The sequence below is a fragment of the Tachysurus vachellii genome, chromosome 2 (genome assembly GCF_030014155.1).
Source record: "Tachysurus vachellii isolate PV-2020 chromosome 2, HZAU_Pvac_v1, whole genome shotgun sequence".
In the NCBI taxonomy this organism is placed as follows: domain Eukaryota; kingdom Metazoa; phylum Chordata; class Actinopteri; order Siluriformes; family Bagridae; genus Tachysurus; species Tachysurus vachellii.
In genome coordinates, this window is record NC_083461.1 from 23133493 (window position 1) to 23157440 (window position 23948).

General features: G+C 39.7%; 2 protein-coding genes across 2 annotated transcripts in view; both read left to right on the forward strand.

Annotated features, from left to right (window-relative positions):
- vps25 (vacuolar protein sorting 25 homolog) overlaps positions 1 to 5022 on the forward strand; it is a 7262-nt gene extending 2240 nt beyond the window's left edge. The window contains exons 2-6 of the mRNA XM_060863865.1: positions 404 to 549; positions 998 to 1051; positions 1165 to 1253; positions 1968 to 2043; positions 4231 to 5022. Coding sequence (XP_060719848.1) covers positions 404 to 549; positions 998 to 1051; positions 1165 to 1253; positions 1968 to 2043; positions 4231 to 4343 — 478 coding nt within the window. The 3' untranslated portion in view covers positions 4344 to 5022. The remainder of the gene's footprint in view (positions 1 to 403; positions 550 to 997; positions 1052 to 1164; positions 1254 to 1967; positions 2044 to 4230) is intronic.
- A 3540-nt stretch (positions 5023 to 8562) lies between these two features.
- The window catches only part of wnk4a (WNK lysine deficient protein kinase 4a), a 41017-nt gene continuing 25631 nt past the window's right edge, over positions 8563 to 23948 (forward strand). The window contains exon 1 of the mRNA XM_060863866.1: positions 8563 to 9635. Within this exon, the coding sequence (XP_060719849.1) occupies positions 9084 to 9635 (552 nt within the window). The 5' untranslated portion in view covers positions 8563 to 9083. The remainder of the gene's footprint in view (positions 9636 to 23948) is intronic.

A 23948-nucleotide genomic window follows, 5' to 3' on the forward strand; every position in this document is an offset into this window, starting at 1 on the left:
ATGAGTGAGTGTATGTGTGTGTATATGTATGAGTGAGTGTATGTGTGTGTATATGTATGAGTGAGTGTGTGTGTGTGTGTGTGTGTGTATATGTATGAGTGAGTGTATGTGTGTGTGTGTGTATATGAGTGAGTGTATGTGTGTGTGTGTATATGTATGAGTGAGTGAGTGAGTGATTGAGAGTGAGAGAGAGTGTTAGTGAGTGAGTGTGTGAGTGAGTTCTAGCCTTAGTGCTAATGTGTTAACTTATTACACTAAGTAGTGACAGAAATCATGAACATCGATGTATTTCAGGACTATTGAATGAGTTTTTAACAAGCTGTAAGTTTAATGTGACTAGCTTCAGTATTGGGTGGAGCTGGGCTGTGGTAGGGGGTTTAACCCTGTTTGTTATGGTTATTAGACTACAGCCCAATGCTGACACCAGGCAGAAGCAGCTGGCGGCTTGGTGCTCTCTCACCCTGTCATACTGCAGACACAGGAAACTCTACACTATGGACGTACTGGAGGTACAGGAGAGCCCCATGTTCAACAACAAGAAGATCGAGAGTATCCTTTAAGCACACGCACACACACACACACACACACACAGATGTTTTTAGGGTACAGTAGCTAATGCATACTTAGAAATATCACAGTTTTTAGTGCATTATAACAGCTGATGGGAGGAATATATAAACAAGCACGTGTGTGTGTGATGGTCAGGGGTGTACAAACTTTTGGAAAATAGTGTATGATAGCTGCCAGTCAGGGAGGGTGATATGTATCTATCTATCTATCTATCTATCTATCTATCTATCTATCTATCTATCTATCTATCTATCTATCTGTAACACCTCCTTTGTTTTTTATCTATGCAAGTTATATTTTCATTCATATAACAAGAGTCAGCATTACATATAAACTAGCATGACTCCTCTGATCTTTAAATTCCTAGTTTCTGAAGTAAGAGGTTTTTTATCCTTTCCTCCTAATCACCTTGACTTCAGCTGTTCAGGAAAACTTTCCGTCGAGTCCATACAAGTCGTCTTTGAGGAACTGAGGAAAAAAGGTGAGTTGTGATCTCTCTTGAATTCTCGTGTGTTTTCAAAACGCAGTCTGGTCTCTACAATGTCCAGAGATTGGAGTCCAAAATGGCGCCATCACTGTTGCTTCTGACTGCAGGGAACCTGGAATGGATTGACAAAAACAAAACACGCTGTTTAATCATGTGGCGAAGACCTGAGGAATGGGGCAAGCTGATTTATCAATGGGTGAGCTCTGATATCGTTTATCACTCGCAGCAAGATGGGAGACGCCTCTGTAGAAGAGGCGAATGTCTGTTTATATTTATGCCTTTTGTATGGCTCTGTTGTTCCAATAATATATGCGTGAGAGCTTTATGTTAAAAGATTATAAATAAATAAAATTCTAAATTTTCAATTTATTTTTCAATTTTTAAAATTAATTTTTTCTCACTTTTTCGCATTCTACAATGTATTTTAAAATTAAATAAAATTTAAATGAATAAAATTTATTTTAATTCAACTTTTTTTTTAATTTTTCTTTTTCCGAGTAAGCCGCTTTAATAAACCATTAACCATGAAGTCAGTTTTCACTGTGTGCCAATGATTGTGCTGCAGGATGTGTGTGTGTGTGTGTGTGTGTGTGTGTGTGTGTGTGTGTGTATGAGTGTGTGTATGAGGTGTATGAGTGTGTAATCAGGACCTCTCATGTATAATGTACTATTTCTATAACTATAACCCAGTTGTTACTGAACCATTTTATACACTGGATGGTTGGATGGGTGGATGGATGGATTGATTCCAAAGGAAATCCGTTCATCCAGTTCAAACATACAGAAAGAAAAGATTAGCACAGTAACACAGTAAACCCAACCCCCCACCCCACACAAACTATAAGCAGCAGACATTGTACTCCTGACTGTACAGATTAAACACACTAACTGATCCCTGTTTTTTCTTTAGGTGTCTAAAAATGGCTTGGTCAACTCTGTGTTTACACTTTATGAGCTGTCTAACGGCGATGACACAGAAAGCGAAGGTATGTAAGCCTTTATATATTAATATATAGTAAAGCTTAAGTTGTTCTGTCTATTGGTATCTGTCTTGGTATTTCTATACCAAGTGAATTGTTTGGCCAGCAGGCGGCTCACACACCTCCGTTTTCCCGTCAATTGCTCCCCGGCAGCTCAACGCAGTCACAGTACTCTACACACAGACACCCAAAAGTGTCCTAACTAATCTTATAACAGAATTTTATTGCAGTGATAAAATACAGAATTTTGTCCACCCAAGTCATTATCCATAAGGAAATCGTAAGGAAAGGGTCAAAGAGAAAGGTTCAAACAAGATTCACTTCTTGGGTTTAGATCACATTTAGATCAAAAGGTAGAAACAAGTACAAGATAGTTAAAGAAGAAGACAACCGAGACTTGGCTTAACAAGGGCACTTGGTTAACAAGGCCTGAGTTGCAGGAGTAGTAGTCAAGACCAGTTACAAGTTACAGTATTAACAGGAACAGAGATTTATAAGGAACCTCTAATTAATCACTTTAAGGTAAAGGAAGTAGCAGCATGGCAGTAGAGGGCAGGTAGATAAACATAAAGGCATAAAGTGGCATAAAGCTGAATAATTGATGGGGCCTTGCTCAGGAGTTGCAGCTTGGTGGAACTGGGATTCAAACTCACAACCTTTTGATTGGTCATTCAACACCTTAACTTTTCAAATTGATGCTTCGAATAAGATAGATCTATAAAATGTCGTGTGATGAAGGGCTTTGTGGGTTTTTTGTAACATAAAAAGCTAAATTTCCCTTAATAATACCAAATATTTAAGGAAAGCAGTTTGCAGACAGTTATAATATTTTATTTATTAAACAACACATCATTTTATATTTGCTTGTACTGATGTTTAACGCTCCTGTTTTCCTTACCTGAATTCCTATGCAAATTAGGAGCGCAGAGTCAACTTGACCTTGTCTGTTTTACTGCTTATAAAAAATGAAGTATATATGATAGCCATTTTGTTTCACCTTTTTAGTCTAACTTGTTTCCAACATATTAACATATATTTTGCAACAACTTAATCTACTTAACTTAAACTTTAATATTTTGTATAATAAACCTTATTTATATACAAAAATGCCTAATTGTTTAGTAAAAAAAAAGAAATTTTGAATTATTTTCACTATAGAGGCACAAAAGTTAATGCACAATTACAGGCTGGTATATTTCAAAGCCAGAAGATTGCTTTGAAACCATTTTGACCATTTTTAATGTCAGCAATTTGACTTGAATGCTTATAAATCAAAAATTATACAATTATCACCATTCTGTGTGATCAGCCTTACATTTGATACATTTGTGTGTGTGTGTGTGCATGTGTGTGTAGCATCATTTCGGTAGCTCATATTTTGCCCTCTGCTAGGCAAAGGCATATCAAAAGTGTGAAATATTTACAATTATGTAGCTTTTTTTTTTCTGGAGGCCTAATAAAATGCAATGCCCTAATTGTGCGTGTGTGTGCCTGAGTGTGTGTTTTGGGTGCATGTGTTAGTGGACATTTTATGTGTGCATTTATGTGTCTGTATGTATGTTTATTGCGCTGAAAAGGGCAAAAGTGTGACCTATTGCCCCACTAAATGTGGCCGGGTCCAACTGACCCTGGAGGATACAAAAAGTATATGTTGGTCCGAACACATAGTTCAATGAAAATAGACAAAATTAATTTTACTAGCAAAGTTCATAATTTGGAACAATCCTGGTAAATTTCAGGCAAATATGTGGAAGAAAACCCAAGTTATGACACATTAAACTTTCATTAAACCTTCCAGCTGGGTCAGATAGACCCGAGGAAAATACAAGGGTTAATGCAGTTCCATTCCTTCTTCCTTATTCTTTGCATTATATCAACTGATTTTTTTTTTTTTTTAGAAAATAAAAGTAGTTACTGGTTTAATTTGTGTATTTGAAGCATTTCCAATGCTGGTCCTTATATAAGTTGTTACTTTTGAAACAGGCTATTTGAAAAAAAAAATCATGAATATGTAAAGCTGTAATTTGCCTTTCTTTTGTTTTTAGACAATGAATCTCCATCATACTGAATAATTCAGCTGAAGATTTAACTTAGAATACAAAGAAATCTGTTCTTAAATTTCGGGGTCAGTAACGTTTAACGATCGTGTACCGAAACACATGCAAGTGAATGACTGTGCATTTCATTTCCCAGAGTTCCACGGGCTGGAGGAGTGGATGCTGATGCGTGCCCTGCAGGCCTTGCAGGCTGAAGGCAAAGCAGAGATCATCACGATGGACGATGGCAAAGGAGTCAAATTCTTCTGATTAACCAAGTCAATTTTTTTTCTTGGACAGTGTTGAAAGCCCAGTTTTTATTATATGTTTCGATCTATTGGGTTCATCACTCTGATGGACAGGGCTTTAGGCTTTGGATATCCTGGCGCATGACTTTCAAATGCAGAAACCTGAAAGAAAAAGGAAGAAAGAAAAAAAAAGTTCTCAGTCTTAAGATGGGAGTGGAAACCCAGCCCAAAGCATCATAGCACTCCATTACGCAATCGTTGCATTGACCGTCATGATGTATGATAGATCTGTATAGATAAACCTAAATACATTAATAATTTCCTTGTTGGAACTATTCCGAATTTTACAACTGACAAACTGGAGACGATTTAGAAGCCTATTCAGTGAGTCTATTCATGTCTATTTTTAAGTCAGTTTAATTTTCTCTTACTTTTAATGCTGTAAATTCTGGTAGACTCTCATTCTACTTAAATATCTCCTCTATGTGATTCCACAAAACTTCTAATTCTTACTGGGAGTCACCTGATGCTTCCTTTAAAAAACTCATGAACATACAAACCAATTGTCCTTTTGCCAGTTCTGGCAGTTCGGTTGCTGAAACTTTCCAGTAGCACTGTTCTTCGTATCTGTGGCTGTATAACACCACCTTTAATACCATGATAATACTGTAAAAATAAAATAAGAGGGTTTTCTTTTCTCATTTTTTGGTTTGATCATCTGAAGCCGATACACTGATCATCATCATATCAGCCTCAAAATCACATATAAACAAAGCTCTTTTATTCTGCTTAGTCTTGAATGTTTTTCTAGTTTACCTTTATTCCTTTTCCTTTTTACAAGCACATGTTTTCTAGTTTCGATTCTTTTCTAGTGCGCAACATGCTATATTTGCCTGTTCTTCTTGATTCCTAAATACTGATGTATGTAGGGATGTGGTAGCTTAATGGCTAAGGTATCAGACTACTGATCGGAAGGTCATGAGTTCAAATCCCAGGTCCACCATGATGCCACTTACGGGCCCCTTAACCCGTAATTGCTTGGTTGTATAAATTGAAATAAATTGTAAGTCACTCTATAAGAGATTCTGCTAAATGCCAGAAATGTAAATATATACACAGTCATGTGAAAATATTCAGACACCTCATGAAAGCCTGTGGGTTTTTTTTTTCAAATAGTTAAACATACCAGTATTTTGTCTTCATTTGAACAATATCGGAAGATTCAGGTAATATAATTAAACAAATAAAACCAAAGGGAAAAAATATATATTTATTTATTTACTTTGGATTTATTTGTTTAATTATATATATATATATATATATATATATATATATATATATATATATAGAGAGAGAGAGATATATATAGATATATATATATATATATATATATATATATATGATATAGATATCAAGATCACTAATTTGGATCTCTTTTGGTGTCCACTACACTACTGTCTGCCTATTGTCTGATGCTAGGTAGGTGGGTTAATATGGGTTTGTAATAGCAGATTTGGTTGTAAATTGTAAATAATTTTATTGTTATAAACTTTCAAATTACACTAGGTCATCTCACTGTATCCAAAAGACAGATATTTGCAGGTTTAAAGAAATTTAACAAAGTCACAAGTTTTGCGTGACTTTTCCAATACTTCAGGCATATTGTGTCTTACAACTGTCAATTCAGCAGCAATATCTGTCTTTTGGATACAGTGAGATGGCCTAGTGTAATTTGAAAGTTTATAACAATAAAATTATTTACAATTTACAACCAAATCTGCTATTACAAACCCATATTAACCCACCTACCTAGCATCAGACAATAGGCAGACAGTAGTGTAGTGGACACCAAAAGAGATCCAAATTAGTGATCTTGATCCGTGTCTGTTAGATATGTAAATAGGGGTACTTAAGTAAAGTTGGCCGCATATTCGAGTTCGAGTTTCCCGCGTCAATAACTCCTGAACTAAAGGGTGTTACTACACAAATAACACCTCTTTTTTTTTTTATAGTAGTAATGTAGAGAGGCAGCTACAACCCAATTTTCCTCAAAATCGGCTTTCCTCCGAGGTGGACAAAATACACAAGTCTCTCTCTAAGTCTCTGTGGGAACACCTGAGACAGATTCCAAGGGACCGTCTGCAAAGTGCAAAACCCGAAAAGCGAATACTAAAAAACAGTCAACTTCACTGTAATACACTGTACTGTCACCAGCTCACACATCACTGATGTCCTGATAGTTATATTACAACACTTATTTGGGGAAATGTCTTTTTGTATAATTTTTATGATTTTCTTATATTTCTTGTATGAATCACCCGCTTTTCGGGTTTTGCACTTTGCAGACGGTCCCTTGAAATCTGTCTTAGGTGTTCGCACATACTGTAGAGACATGTATTTTGTCCAACGCGGAGGAAAGCTGATTTTGAGGAAAATTGGGTTGAAGCTGCCTCTCTCCATTACTACTATAAAAAAGAGGTGTTGTTTGTGTAATAAGGGAGTTTAGCTCAGCAGTTATTGACTCGGGAAACTCGAACTCGAATATGTATAAATTTAATGAGGATTTATAAACCATATGGCAACCACATGGCCATTCATTCAAGTTTCATTTACAGCTCTGCCTCATGACTAGTCTGAGGGGCTAAACTGACAGGCCTGTTTATGATTTACAGCATTTGCCAGACATCATTATCCTGAGCAACTTAAATTTATCTCATTTATACAACTGAGCAGTTTAAGGTCAAGGGGCGTTGCTCAGGGGGAACAGCAGTAGGATTTGAACTCCCAACCTTCTGCTCAGGTCAACATTTTAAATAATGAGTAACTTCTTTACTCACAGGAAGTGTAAGTGTGACTGAGCTGACATTTGCAATGGTGTTAATCTATAGTCTATTACTAAGGATGGTTAGGTATTTATTTATTTATTTATTTATTTTTTTAAAAAAGCTCACCACTTTAAGAAGAGGGAACTTTAAGAAACAATTCATTTTGTTTCTAAATATGTTAATTCTTGATGCCAAACTAAGAAATATCCTAGATATTTTGTCTAAATTGTTAGTTACATTTTTTTTGTGTGTTTGTTAATGAACATACAGTGAAAACACAACAAGCAGTTCCAAATGCTGGTACAGTATAAAACAGCCATAGGTTTATTCACATTAGCTATACCACAAGGTATTTTTCAAGATACATCGGATTGTGATGCCTTCTGAAAAAGTTCTGCTCTTGGAATGTACGCTTCGACTTGATCCTTCAGGCCTTCAGGGTATCATCTATCAATCTGTGCTTGAGCAAGTAGTGGAGTGGTTATATGAAGGTGATGGGGAAACCCACCTGGATATTAAACAGCAGGGATATTAACACACAGTAGGTTTGAGCTCATTAGATTTGGAAAGTATTCCGACACTTCAGGTTTGTACACATGTTGTATATTTGGGTCCATAAGTATTTGGACAGAGACGCATTATTGTGCCATTTTGCCTCTGTTTACCTCATAACATTTATGAATCATTAATTGAAGTGTTTTTACAAAAATATTGCATTAACCATTTAGGAATTATAGCAATTTATTTATTTATTATAGCCATCCATCCATCCATCCATTCATCTTTATGCTGTACCATTTATCCTACATGGGATTGCAAGGAAACCTAGAGCACTTGAAAAGCCAACCCATTGCAAGGCACAATTGCACGTACACACAAACACACCGATTCATTCACTATAGATAATTTAGTGATGCCAATCAGCCTACAACACATGTCTTTGGACAAGCGGAGATAACCAGAGAAGATAACTGTTAAGAAAACCTACAAAGCATAAAGAGAACTGCAAACGCCATTCAACATAGTGCAGAGGTAGAAAATCGAACCCGCAACCTCCTGGAGGTGTGACACAATCATGCTGACCACTGTGTCCTAATACAAAAAAGTCAGTTTAATCTAGTGTAAATCTGTAAAACAATAAAATGTGGAAAACTGATGGGTCTTCATTCCTTTCACGAGCTTTGTGCACAGGGGCATTGTCATGCCTTAACAGGTTTGCATCTCTTCGTTCCAGTGAAGGGAAAATGTCATGCTACAGCACACAAAGCCCAGTTGTGTGCTTCTTACTTTGTGGAAGGAACGAACACAGATGGGTGTGATGAGGCGTCCACATACATTTGACCATACTGTGTATGATGTATATGAAAGCATCAAGCTGGGCACGAAAAGGTAAGGATCTTGCTTTTGAAGTAGTGGTGGTCGTAGTGTCTAGGTCGTGGCACGTGGAGAATGGGAGGGTGTTTGGTACAGCAGCGCACGCCATAGTCTCAGGTACAGCAGTAGGCGGGACTCGAACACGCACACAGAGACACTGCTGGACTCGCGCTCAGACGTTCAGAACAAGCCGTGCAGAGCTCGTGTTAATTACCGAGTGCGCGTGCATTCGTTAAGTCGTCCGTTTCTGATTGCTGGACACTCTGCTTGAGGTAATGGTTTATTTGTTTTGCTAAAAGAAAACGTTTATTTTGCTGATTCATGAATGCAGGACTCTTTAACTAAGTAGTGAATAAATTATTGCTCATTCTTGTAATTGATTCAACTTTCAAGCAATAAATAAATAAGGACTGACTCTAATACAATCAGCACCGGAACATGATGTCCTCGCTCCGGTCACCGGTTATAACTCCACGAATAACGAAGGACTCTCGCTGAACTGGATGTAAGAAGAAAAAAGTACATATTTGATTCTGCTAGCGGTCCCTAGACTCATTGTCAGCATGTCCCATGCAGAAGTGGAGGTGTCCGGGCTCGGCTTCCCGAGTTTACCTGTTGATCTGGACGCGGACTGTTTGTCCCTGGTGCCGCCGCTCCGAGCGCACGCACTGAGCGCCAGGAGGAACTCGTACGTGCTTCACAAACTGGAGCTGGAGCCACAGTTTTACAGCGCGCCATCATGGTCCGACGAAAATGTCTTAGCCGAAAGACAGACTGAGGAATCAAAAGCTGTCGATACTCCTCCGTCTTCGGCGTCTCCGCAGTCCGCACCATCCAAAGCGCAGTGGGACGGTGCGGTTCCGGTGATCGTTGCGCACGGTGCCAGCTCGGATTCGGACATCGAGAACACAAAAAGCAACCCAAAGTTGATCCAACGACTCGACAGCCGATGGGAGCAAGAGGAGAAGGAGGACGTGGAGACCAAAGCTGTGGCTACATCTCCCGATGGCCGATACCTGAAGTTTAACGTGGAGATCGGAAGGGGTTCGTTTAAGACCGTGTATAAAGGTTTGGACACAGAGACCACAGTGGAAGTGGCGTGGTGCGAGCTCCAGGTAAACATTTGTTTTCTTACATTGTGTGAAATAAATAAAAGTAAAAATAAGAATAAAAGTAAGGTGTTGTAAAAGTGTGATTCCAGGCGATAAAGGTGAATTTATTGTGCGTGAATTCATTAAGATGATCTAGTTATATTGCTTGTAAATGAGATGACATAATTACATTCAAATTCTTATAATATCAGTAATTATATTCAACCAACAATGACACACTCTTCTGGATTCCCAACTGGATTTTATCTACATCAAAAATTTATATAGCATTTATTACTATTAATACGACATAAAACTCACGTGTTGTAGAGTGAATCTGGGGTTAATCTTGTTTAATAAATTCTCTCTCTCTCTCTCTCTCTCTCTCTCTCTCTCTCTCTCTCTCTCTCTCTCTCTCTCTTTCCCTCCACTTCCTGATTGCTCTTTCTCTGAGTTTTAAAGACTCTAAGATGACAGATTGCAGAGAGCCTGTCAGTTTCTGTCACTGGAAGATAGGCTGAAGTACTAGAATTAAGTGGATTCACTCTCATGACATTGAATGTTATTTTTAAGCTTATGCAATTTGCAGTTTATTCATATCATGCTTCTACATCGAATGCATTGACAAGTTGATCATAAAATTGACATTATCTCAAGAAAGTGATGGTTACAGCATGACGGAATAACGATGATTTCTTAAAAAAACAAGCTTGAGGACAGCTTTATTCAGTGGTGGTTTAATATACATGACACTTGTCCAGATTTCCTCTTCACAATCACTGAGCAAGCAGCCGTTGTCATTTATGCTGCAGTAGTAGGAAGCTTGCCAAAGCTGGTTAATGGTTAAACATTTGGTCTTATCAGCTCTAATAGGATTAAAGATGTCCGCTGCTGCTACTGAGACTTCAGACTTCCGTTGATGACATCATCAAAACAGTGAATTGTTTGAGCAGTCACTGGTCTGGGCTTATCTTGTGTGTCTCTGTGAGTTTCCTCATGATCATACACCCTGTTAAACAGGCCTCCGTCTCGAGGAGATTGATGACTCTTCATGAATATGTGACTTGATCTTGTGTTAACTGTTAAAACTTTAGCTGAAACCTCAAAAAATATTAGGATTTCTTCATTTTGGTTAGAAGATGGAACTGTTTTGTTACTTGTACCTCCTGGTCATCTGACTTTGAGTACGTTTAATGTGTTCCTGTCTGATGACGGCCATTGCATAGTCAACGCACCGCTAGTTACAATTAACCTGACAAGTCATTTCAATGTTAGCTGCGTCATACCGCGAATTAGTAGAACATAACCACTGTTATGTTGTGAACAGTATTTGGCAATGGCCATGGAACACCGAACACATCATTAATGTTCATGGTCTAATGCAATGCTGGCCAGTTATGAATCTAATCATTCAAAGCAGATGTTGCCAAATCGCCTCTGGGTCTCTCCATCCCTTTAATAATTACAATTACAGAACAGTTGTACATTTATTCACAGATGGAAGGCATCATATAAATCTGCAAATTTTAGTTTATAGTAATAGACATCTGTATATTATGTTCATAACACAAATACAGCATATTCATCTGTATATTATATTCACAGAATATATATATTCATCTGTACATTATATTGATAGTACATATATATATTCATCTGTACATTATATTCATAGTACATATATATATATTCATTTGTATATTATATTCATAGAACATACATATCTGTAAATTACTGTTTATAGTATTAACCATATATTTTGTTACAGCACATATCCTTATGTAGATCTATATATTTGTTCATAGTATGCACACAAATGTAAATCACTCCATATTACCACTTACTTAACTTATTTAAATCTTGTACAAACTGTATATCCTGCACTTGCTACTATTGCACTCAGGTTAGACCTAAACTGCATTTCGTTGCCTTGTACTTGTACATGTGTAATGACAATAAAGTTGAATCTAATCTAATCTAAACTATATGACTGAGAAATTTTGACTTGTTGAGTTTTCAGGTGGATTGTGATCAGGACGAGTATTACATCCAAGGACGAGTATTCTTTCCCTAACCAAGTTCTCATCAGAAAGTAAATCCCAAATTTACAAATTTGTGAATGAACGAATAGCAGGTTAAAGTCCGAAAGACTGCAGATGTAACAACATTCTTTTATTGATTTTCTTTAGTGCTATTTTTTTTATTCAATTCACTTCAGTTCAATTCATTTTTATTCCTGTAGTGCTTGTAATAATAGAAATTGTCACAAAGCAACAACAGATGTAAATTTATAACCCACATGATCAAAACAGAAAAGTTCAAATGTGCGGAAATGAGGAGAAAACCTTGAAAGGAACCAGACTCAAAAGAGTCTTCTGTGAGACACCCAGATATAAATAAATAAATATTTTTTTTACATTGTATGATATAAAGTCAAAAGTTATTTTTTATTTAGCGAATCTACATCCACGAAATTAGCCGTATACACACAAAATACAAAATGCAGTTGTGTTGGGCCTTTCTTGAACACAGCAGGGCCCTCATACGATTTGAGGAAGTGGTCTTATATCTCATTTTTAAGTGCTTAATGTTTATTCATAAACAGAACAGTATCCTCGTGCAAAACGTGAGATTTGAAGAAAATGTGTATGTACAGTACATCGTATTGTATGCTTGTACAAAAGTTTACTTTAGTTTCCTGACAGCTGGTGTGCTCTCCCACCCAACTCTTGACTGGTGCTTATAAACACGCCTGTAGTCTTATCAACAGCTGCCTTATTTTAGATAAGTCATGGCTATACTGTTCTGTGGAAGAGGAGGGGTTTGTTTCATAATTCTGTAGCATAACCAGTGAAACCTCCCAGTCATGTTACACAGCTCTGTTTGTTTGCCTGTCGTATAGACTGCACAGACTGTACTGACATTTTTTCGTATAAGAAAAAATGAGCTACAGAGTAAGTAGTCCAATAACGATTATTTTTTTAGTACATTTTGTTAAGCATACAGTATGTGGGTTATATAAGTACATGAACTCTACCAAGATTATTTTTCTATCTGGAATTCCACTGCTGACTAAAACAATTTTAAAGCCCAGGTGTCTCAGAGTGGTTCCGTTGCTTCACAACTCCAGAATTCCTGGTTCAATTTTGAGCTCAGGTTACTGTCTGTATGCAGTTTTGCACATGTTTGAATGGGTTTCCTCCTGGTTCTACAGTTTATTTCCACCATTCAAAAACATGCAGGTTGGTGGATTTGTGATGGTAAAATGGCTTTGAGTAATAATCAGGGTGTTTTCCCACCTTCTGCCATGGTTCCTGGGGTATTCTATGATCCGCTATGACTCTGGGGTAGGCTATGAAACCTATGAATGGGTTTAAGTGTTCACTGAAGATTGTAAAATAGCCCTAATGGATCAATACATAATCCAAAATCTGGAGGCACACTAAACTGCCTGTGGGCCAGTGAAGCAGTGAGGGAGTTTCTCGCGGAGAACGAAGATTTTGACTATTTGGATTCCAAACTTTTTGAGTCAGATGAAGCGCTGCCAGCTTCTGACCATTGGCCTATTGTGCTTTCATATAGTCCTCTCTGTCGTCTGGTCTGTAAATTTGGACTGAGTCATTCGAATTACTTACTGAAAACATGACACAAAATATCAATAAATACTAAAGAGAACAAAGTTTTTTGGGTTTTTTTTTTCAAATTGCAAAATAATAGATTATAAAGAATTAAGGTATTGTTTGTGGTCTGAAGTTTTTTCTCCTCTCCGTTTTGTATAAGACCTGTTCGCATAACTTGCTTCTATGTGTTTTTATTTATTTGGTGTATATTTTTGTCCAAATTGACTTACTTTCCAAATTAAAACCTAACCTAAGCAAAGATTAGAGCTGAAGATTAAAGGCTTTGCTCAACAGTTGCTCTTTAGCAGCCCTGAGATTTGAACTAAGAATTACTGAGCTACCAGTACTGTATAGAGATCAGTAAGGATGTTTTCTTCCCTGAAGCATTGAGAATACTGAACTGAGGCATTTACTGTATTGAACTGAGGCATTGAAACTCCTGAACTAAGACATTTAAATGTCTGAAATGCAGATTTTAGATTACCCTGATTGTGTAGAGTTAAAATAAACTGAATTATAGAAACTGCTGAACTGAGCTATTTTGAATACTGATCTGAGACATTTAGAAGATTGAACTGAGGTATTTAGCTTATTGAACTGCAGCTTTTAGAACACAGAACTGATACATATAGAGTACTGACCTGACACATTTAAAGTACTGAACTGAGGCATTTAGAGTACTGAACTGATACATTTAGAGTACAGAACTGAGGCATTTAGAGTACTGAACTTATACTACTTATACTAGATACTATTATAGAGTACTGAGGCATTTTTATATTGCTTAACTGGGCATTTCGAGTACTGAAGTGGGGTATTTACAATCCTGGACTGATCAGCACATTTTGAGTACTGAACGGAGTCATTTACAGTACTGAACTTATACTTCTTATAACTATTCTAGAGTACTGAGATATTTAATGCTAAACTGGGCATTTAGATTGCTGAACTGATTCATTTAAAATTCTGAACGGAGACATTTACAGTACTGAAATGATACTTTTAGCTTACTGAACGGAGATTGCTGAACTGATAGGTATAAAGTACTGAACTGATACATTCTGAGTACTGAACTGCAGCTTTTAGACTACTGAACTGCTTTTTTATAGCAACATTATCGCAGTTAAAGTCTTTTGGTTGATTTGAACACGCTTAGCTTTTTTCCATTTTCAGTATTTGCATTTCTGAGCTCTTCATCTCATTGTAAACTAGATACACTATAAACTAGATACCTCTTTTTACATCCATACAGTTGCCTTTTTATTTTTACTAACTCTCTTAAAATGCTAACTGAACATAAAATGCCTGACATGGATAAAGCACTCTCTGCATGCATTCTCTGATTTTTGTTATCATATTTCTCTTATTATATCATATGGCTAGTTGGATTTTGGATGTAATTAGTGCCAGATGTGTCCTAAATAACGTCAGTATTCTCCCTGACAATCCTGTTATTGCATCCTGGTTTAACTCAACACATCCAGGACACATGCAGAGCACACACTCTCTGCTGCAGTTATGTCACCCAATATGGCTTTACACATTATGTACAAAGTATTATATCCTCAATATGAAGTCATTTGAAGACCAAGACACTACTGGATGAGGTGCTGCTGCAATCACAAGCTGTACTGATTTAGTGGAAAAAAAAAACAGCAGGAACATCACAATAAAATGTCAAACTGTAATTACAATAAATTTTAATAATGAAAAATGAAATATGCCAGCACTTTTACCTAATATTTATACCAATTTATAGTAAAAATATGTTTAAATGTCAGATTCAGATAAAATATCTTTGACATAAGCAAATTAGCCAACAGGTGACATTCTCTGTGATCAATACCACAAACATCTCTCCTTAATCCTTTGCCAGGGCTTTGTTAAGAAGTTGCCTTTGGCAAAACTGATTTCCTCTCTCTTTGAGATTTACGTCCATCTCTACTTGTCATAACCTCACCCCAGATCAAGCAAAAGAAGAGCACTTCTGGTTGTATTATTTGTCCTCTGGCAAATCGAGCGCTACGATTAATTAAAAAACTACACCTTTTTCTACATCCTTTTTTATCAGAGATCTGCCTCACTGTCAGATCCGTCTTTGCATTTTTTTTTAAATTTAGGATTTAATCTCTAAATGAATTTTCACATGCAAATGTCTTGTTCTTAATTTTTCAGTTTTTTTTCAGACAATATTTTAAAAATAATTTTTTTATTTATTAAAAAGTTTTTATTAAGAAAATGTTATTAGAAAGTTTCATGAAACAGTGAAAGTTGCTGGGAAGGTGAGGTAGATATGTAGAATGATAAATTTACTCGCAAATACAAATTGATTAATTAAGAAATACCCTAATTATTGACTGCATGCACTACTTCTCATTATAGCAAGTTCAGTTGGAGAGCAGTATCAAAAAACATGCTACTAGGCCTGAGAGAGAGAGAGAGAGAGAGAGAGAGAGAGAGAGAGAGATGTGTGAGTGTGTGTGAGTGTGTGTGTGCGCTACTGATATTTCAGTAGCTGTTAAGGAATTTTGACACTTAATGTATACATGTAACATGTTTTTAGAGTCTCGATCCTGTTTTATTACACAACCCCACCTACTGAGTCAGCCTTTTGCTGCCTTTCCCTCTGCTGTTCTCCCTTCATTGTCAGATATTAAAATAGCAACATTATCAGTGCTGGAACGCTGTGAAATGTATTCAAGCTGCAGTGCAGCCACACGGGTTTTTCCTTTTCACACATTGTTATTTCAGGGTTGGCATGTTCTTGTTAGTAACCATAGAGAGGTAAAAATCACTAGGAATTTCAGCCACTCGTACATCAAACCACAGTGTTGCCGTAATACTGACAAATTCATAAGGAATACTGGACGGGTTTTCATCTCCCATGCTCGCTTATATCCTCTCAGCCAAATATCTTGCACTTAGTGCTGACTAATTTCTGCCCACAATCCTCCTACACAGTCATGTGTACTGTATTTTCATTCTTTATGTGACAAGAAAATACATGCATTCCATGAATAAATCCCCTCAAACCCCATCATCTCCATCCTGGAACACTTTGGGAAACTCAAGGCTCCAGGCACTCATGTGCGTACATACTTAGATAAGAGCAGTAACTATAAGTGGTCCTCTTAGGAGACTCGGAAGATAATTGCTAGTGTGTAGAGGAAAAGTTTTGCAGACTAAACCAAACAATTTTGCAGTATGTGAATGCATTCTACACAGAGTAAATAGATTACATTAGTATTATTTCTTAAAAATCAGTCCTGTTCTATAAACCCCTATTGGGGTTTTAAAAGCATTCCAGAAAAACAGGAAATAAAAACAGAATTGTCTTTATCCTAATCCCAAACAATTTAGATAGCATTTGTGAACTGAGGCAGTGAAACTCCTGAACTGAGGCTTTTAGATTATTGAACTGAGGCACTGAAACTACTGAACTGAGGCACTGAAACTCCTGAACTGAGGCACTAAAACTTCTGAACTGTGAATTTTAGATTACTTACCCTGATCAATACTGAACTGAGTTATATAAACTGCTAAACTGAGCCATTTAGAATATTGAATTGAGGCATGTAAAATATTCATTCATTCAAAAGGCATTTAGAGTTCTGCAGCTTTTAGATTGATGAATTGAGGCTTTTAGAGTATTGAACTGAGGCATTTAAACTACTGCGTTTAGGCACTTAGAGTACTGAACTGACACATACAGAGTACTGAACTGACACATAAAGAGTACTGAACTGACACATAAAGAGTAATGAACTGAGGCATTTAGAGAACTGAGCTGACACATAAAGAGTACTAAACTGACACAGAAAAAGTACTGAACTGAGGCATTTAGAGTACTGAACTGACACATAAAGGGTACTAAACTGACACAGAAAAAGTACTGAACTGAGGCATTTAGAGTACTGAACTGACACATATACTGTAGAGTACTGAACTGACACATAAAGAGTACTGAGCTGAGGCATTTGGAGTACTGAACTGACACATATAGAGTACTGAACTGAGCTCTTAATAATGCATTTGCAAATATACATGCTTTACAACAAATACAAAACAATTGTAGTAAAAATGTAAAACGGGTCAATTTGAGCCTTCCTAAAAGAATTACTTAAAAATCTTAAAAAGGAACCTCATCCTCATTTGGGTGACCCTGTAGAGTGATATTATGAATAATGTCCATTCTACAGTCAGATACAGTCTGATAATTGTGATAGATGAGGAGGTTGTTGTCCTCAAAGACCACATGGAGTCGGTATCTTCTCACTGAATGTCCGAATTCATAACGAAGCGGAACACGACTGGAGCTGGTACATCTCTAGATGCTTCAAGATCCTCACAGGGTTGCCTCTTCTTTCTGAAGGTCTAAAATCTTTATGACTGTAATAAGGAGGAGGCATACGGCTGTGGATCCATTTGCAGCAAAAAGAGTTTAATATATAAACACAGGCAAGGTCAGACAAGCAGAGATCAGAATGGGCAAACCACTAAGTAGGACAGAAGGCAGAATCGGAATCGGGGACAGGCAAAGGTCGGGGCAGGCGGCAAACAGTCAGAAAGTCAGAGAGGGAAACAGAGGAGATAACCGAAGGACAGAACACAGGAAACGCTCAGAATAACTGTACAATGACAAGTCGAGACCTCGCACAGGTAAGAAGTTCAGGCGTGGTTTTATGTGAATGGGAGATGAGGAACAGCTGGTGCGGTAATCAGGAGGAAGGGTGGCTGATGGGAAGTGTAGTCCGGAAGCGCGCTAGTACTCCGGGGAAGCGTCTCTATGGCGAAGCTCGCACGGTGGTTCGTTGCGCATGACAGAGCCCCCCCCCTGCGAGCGGCTCCCGACGCGAGGACGTACACAACGCCGGGGTCGGCCCCGAGGACGGGGTGCTGGTCTCCCTGGGTGCCGTTGGTGGAACTCGGTGGTGAGCGATGGGTCCAAGATGTCCCCCGCTTTCACCCATGAGCGTTCCTCCGGACCGAAGTCCTCCCAGTCGACCAGGTATTCCAAGAGGCCCCTACGCCGTCTGGAGTCGAGCAGTTCGCGAACTTGATAGGACTCCTCGCCATCGACCATCAGCGGCGGTGGCGTGGGCAGATCCGTGGAGGGGTCAGGATCCTCACTCGGTTCGTCGGCCGGTTTTAGCAGCGAAACGTGGAAGGTAGGTGAAATGCGGTAGGTGGCCGGTAGTGAAAGGCGGTATGAGACGGGGTTAATACGCCTGAGGATTCGGAACGGACCCACGTACCGGGGACTGAGTTTGCAGCAGGGTAGGCGGAGCCGGATGTCACGAGTCGAAAGCCAAACCCACTGGCCGGGTTGGTACTCGGGATGTTTCCTGCGGTGTCTGTTCGCCTGGGTTGTCTGCGTCCTGACGGCTCTTCGTAGCTGTCGGTGGGCCGCGGTCCACGTCTCCCCGCTCCGACGAAACCAGTCATCGACGGCCGGTAGGTCGGTGGGCGTGTCGGACCATGGGAATAAGGGAGGCTGGAAGCCGAGGACGCACTGAAAGGGTGTCAGGCCAGTGGCTGGTTTGAGAAGAGAGTTCTGGGCATATTCGGCCCACATCAGGTACCGGCTCCACTCGTTCTGATTGTGGTGGCAATATGTTCGGAGAAAGCGGATGATTTCCTGGTTGAGGCGTTCCGTCTGACCATTGGACTGTGGGTGGTATCCTGAAGTGAGACTGATGTTAATGTTTAGCCGCCTGAAGAAGGCTTTCCAGACCCGTGAGGTGAACTGAGGGCCTCTGTCCGAGACGATGTCTTCTGGAAGACCATAAAAGCGGAAAACGTGGTTACAGAGCATCTCCGCGGTTTCGAAGGCGGAGGGAAGTTTGGTGAGCGGGATCAGTCTGCAGGCTTTAGAGAATCGATCGATTACGGTCAGAATGGTGGTGTAGTTGTTGGATCGAGGCAGATCTGTGATAAAGTCCAGTGCTATGTGTGCCCAGGGACGCTGTGGGATGGGTAGAGGATGTAGTAATCCCGCAGGTAGTTGATGAGAGGCTTTGGAGGCGTGGCACACCGCGCAACCGTGGACATGCTCGCGTGTGTCTGCGGCCAGCGACGGCCACCAGAACTCATTCTGGGCCAGATGAGTTGTCGCGGTTATGCCGGGGTGACCGGAGGCCGGACTCGCGTGCAGCAGGTTGAGGAGCGGGGTGTGCAGGTGCTCCGGCACGTATGTTTTTCCGGAGGGACACTCGATCGGAGGCTGCGTTTGGGCGTTGGCGTCGGCGATCTCGGTCATGATGTCCCACTGAATGGGTGCTATGATTCGAGTCTCAGGAAGGATCGGCTCGGTGGGCGTGTGCGGACCCGACTCCCGGTGTATGCGTGACAAGGCGTCGGCTTTGATGTTCTTGCTCCCTGGTCTGTACGTCACGGTGAACTGGAACCGAGTAAAAAACATAGTCCATCGAGCCTGGCGTGGGTTCATGCGTTTGGCAGAACGCAGATACTCCAGATTACGGTGATCAGTGAGAACAGTAAATGGGTGTTGTGCGCCTTCCAACCAATGCCGCCACTCTTCAAACGCTGCTTTCATTGCTAGGAGTTCACGATCTCCCACGTCGTAGTTCCGTTCTGCAGGGGACAGTTTGCGGGAGAAATAGGCACATGGAAACATTTTATCGGCGGGTCCCTGTCGCTGGGAAAGGATGGCGCCGATTCCCGTGTTGGAGGCGTCCACCTCGACGATGAATGGCCGGTTCGGGTCAGGGTGGTGGAGGATCGGGGCTGTGGTGAAGCTCTCTTTTAGTCGGCTGAACGCCTCGTGTGCCTCCGGCGACCAGGTGAGCTGAGTAGAGGCTTGTCGTGTCCTGACTTCCACACTTTCCCCGTGAGTCTCGAGTCGTACACCGATTTTGTCGGCTGCTGCGCCACGAACAGTGAGCACTGCATCAGGAAGCCCCGACAGCCTCCTGGTTCGCCGTTAAACTTTTCCGGAAAAGCGAGACGGGGTCCGGTGGCAGCAGGAGCGGGATATGGCGCGGCCTGGGGAACCAGTGCTGGAGCTGGTGGATTCGGTGAAGCGGCGGCTCCTTGTAGCCCTTGTAATGCCGTGGCGAGCTCCTGTGTGAGCTGAGTAAGGCGCGTAAGCTGTTGGTGGTGATCGGCGAGCTGCTGGGCCTGACTGGTGACCTGAGTGGTCAGCTGGGCGACAGCTGCTGGATCCTCGGTTGGCGAGGTCTCCTGTAATAAGGAGGAGGCATACGGCTGTGGATCCATTTGCAGCAAAAAGAGTTTAATATATAAACACAGGCAAGGTCAGACAAGCAGAGATCAGAATGGGCAAACCACTAAGTAGGACAGAAGGCAGAATCGGAATCGGGGACAGGCAAAGGTCGGGGCAGTCGGCAAACAGTCAGAAAGTCAGAGAGGGAAACAGAGGAGATAACCGAAGGACAGAACACAGGAAACGCTCAGAATAACTGTACAATGACAAGTCGAGACCTCGCACAGGTAAGAAGTTCAGGCGTGGTTTTATGTGAATGGGAGATGAGGAACAGCTGGTGCGGTAATCAGGAGGAAGGGTGGCTGATGGGAAGTGTAGTCCGGAAGCGCGCTAGTACTTCTAGTAGTAGTACTACTAGTAGTCTCTATGGCGACGCTCGCACGGTGGTTCGTTGCGCATGACAATGACGTGGAACACATATGGAGCTGGTACAATTTCTGGATGGGTAGAAAAAGAGAAGAAGAAGAAGTGGATAGGAATTAGCGTAGTTGCTGCTCATAATATAAGTAAGCACTTGGTGATAATGTACATTTGATCATATCTACAGGAGAACAAGGCTAGTAGGTCTGTAACATGTCGTAAACTCACATCACAGAGATGAACTTATACATTTACTGAAGGTTCTAAACTTATGAATGAGATATCTGATCAATCTGAGTGGTTACCTGGAGACACAGTAAGCACATCAAAACAGCTTCAGGCTTCTTTGTTCACATCCAAACATTTTACCATTCACTCGAGTCCCAAACTCTCAGTGCAATGCAGCGCTACTGGTTTGGCAATTTTGGTTTGGTTATGTTGCTCATAACGGATTAAAGCGTGTTTAAAACCAAACGATAACACGGGTTTGTGCACGGTTTAGTTTTACGTGCATGGATAAAGTGTACGATGGATATAAATAGGTCTCGTGTTTTTTCGAGAGAAAGTTTAGGTGTTAGTGTTTTGTAACTCTAAGACTTTAGAACAATTAAAAATTTAATTTGTGAAACTGTGAAGTAAAACTGACTGTGACTTTGCAAATTGAAGTGAAATATGAAATGCGCTAGACGCTCATGTTGTCTTGCCATCTGTTCTTCTTTAATCGGGAGGAATGTGTTTCTGTACCCAACGTTAAAGGAACTGCAGCACTTCATGCTGACTTTGGCTCTTCTCCCGCTCAGCTTTCATACACAGGACGATCTCAACGCTATGTCTGCTACCAAGGGCTGTTTATATCTCACAGAGTAAGAGATGATTGTATAAAATCTGAGACTGTATTGTATTTCCTATTCATTGTTGATGAACTGAAAATAGTTCCTCTGTTCTTCTCACCTTCTCCACCTGTTGTCTGTCCGTATGCCTTCCTGAAGACAAGACCTTTTGCTAGGAATCATACTTATGTAAGGCTACTTGGAAGACAGCCAGGACATTTCCTGTTTGTAAGGCTCTTGCTATTTATGACACCCCACCAGCCCCCTAGTCCTCCAATCCTACCCCCTGCAAAGCTTAGAACTGAGGCTGAAAAGAAAGTTTGAATATTTACACCTGGATTTCAAAAGTTCTTAATATTTATGAACATTTTGAAAATTGAATTTTTGCTTATTTATGTGGTTTTACTATAGATTGAATAAATGTTAAGCAGTGAATTAATTCCTTCCTTCCTTCCTTCCTTCCTTCCTTCCTTTCTTTCTTTCTTTCTTTCTTTCTTTCTTTCTTTCTAAAAGACTCATGTGTCTGAAATATATGAACTCAGTGGACACAGATTCTAAATTTAGCTTGACATTTAGCTGCTTTGACATTAATTAGTTTAAGGATTTGTTTCTGTGTGGATCATCATAACAGTATTTCATTTTTCTTGCAGATTAAAAAGAGATTCAGCAAAAAAAAGTTGGAAATTCAGGCCTGTGGAATAGAAGTTTAGTGTTTCTTTACAGATTTTGAGCTATGTTTGGCTTTCTCTGTTTAAGGCTATACCTGTAATAGATTTTATCTGTCCTTGTGAATTCTGTCAAATCCCCCACTGAGTCTCACAGCAAATGGTAGACTGTGTGTGCGATGGTGTGATAATGTTTTTATTTAAGCTTTACCTCTCACATTTGCCTGTTCCGCCTGTTCTCACCTGTTCTCTTTCATTATTACACTCGCAGCTCTATTTAACTTGTTTACTCCTCTTACCCTTCATTAGAGAAGAACGCATGGAGAGGAAATGTTTAAATACTAACTGAATTGACAAGAAAAGAACACGAGAAAATATGAGCTGCGTTTTAAAGAGCTTTCTGTACAAACTTACATTCAGCTTCTCGCTCCATGTAGATTCCAAATGTTTTTCTGTCACTTAATAGGAGCCTTTGTTTTTAAAATGTGCACAAGCATATACACACAAATGTGCACACAAACACACACACACACACAAACATGCATGCACACACACACACTCACATTTGCAAACACACACACACACACACAAACATGCATGCACACACACACACACACACAGACACACACACTTTACTTTCTATCCTTGTGATTCTTTTTCACTGACATAAATGCAACTAATTAATGTAGTTCCAACCCTCATATCTAACCCTAACATCTTTTATTTACTTATATATTTATTTGTTTCTGTAAAAAAAAATCCTCATAAAGTTCCTGTCCTTGTGGAGACATTTGCTTCTGTAAACACACGTCATTTTCAGAAGTGCTGATCTGATTTGATTTACATCTTTAATAGTTGATTTGAAAAACACTCCGTCTAGAACACTGCCTCTTTATTAATTTTTTTCCCCGTGGCAAAGACGAATTATTGCATACAGGGTTCTTCTAAAAGCTCTTTCTTTATTTGGGAATAGTTGGTCTGACAGTTTGGTGTTCTGGCATGGGGTCATGAACGTGCTAGCATTTTATGTATTTTTCTGTTTTTAAAAGAAGATGTAAATGTCACATTAGCAGCATTTTACACTTTCATGACAGACTGCTGAAAATTTTTATTCTCTACTATCAATAACGAGGCGTGTGGGATAAGTATGTCATAGCACACATTAGCTGCTGCTACTGTATTGACACACACAATTATCTACACAGATTCTGTCTTTAACAGCTCCCTTATTTGCCTGCTTAAGTGACACCCGTAACACATACAGTCCACACTCTTGAGTTACACAATACATATTCAAGCTCTGACATGTGCCCTATACATATACTACACTGAAAAAAATGCCATGCCCTGAAACCCCTCAGGCCTTAACATTATAGGGTTTATGTGTCATTTTGTAACTGCACCCTCCCTTGTCCTGGGGCTGTCCTGTGTTTACCATGTTGTTGAACTTTACCTGCTTACCTTCCCTCAGGTTACGCACTGAGGGAACTAACTTTTTTAACAGTTTCAATGAAGCAGGTATTCAGGAACGATTGTAGCTGTATAATACTCCTCTGTATCTGAATGATTCATTGTAATTTCATGCGGTGTGCTGCACCGCTACAGTAATGTCAGCG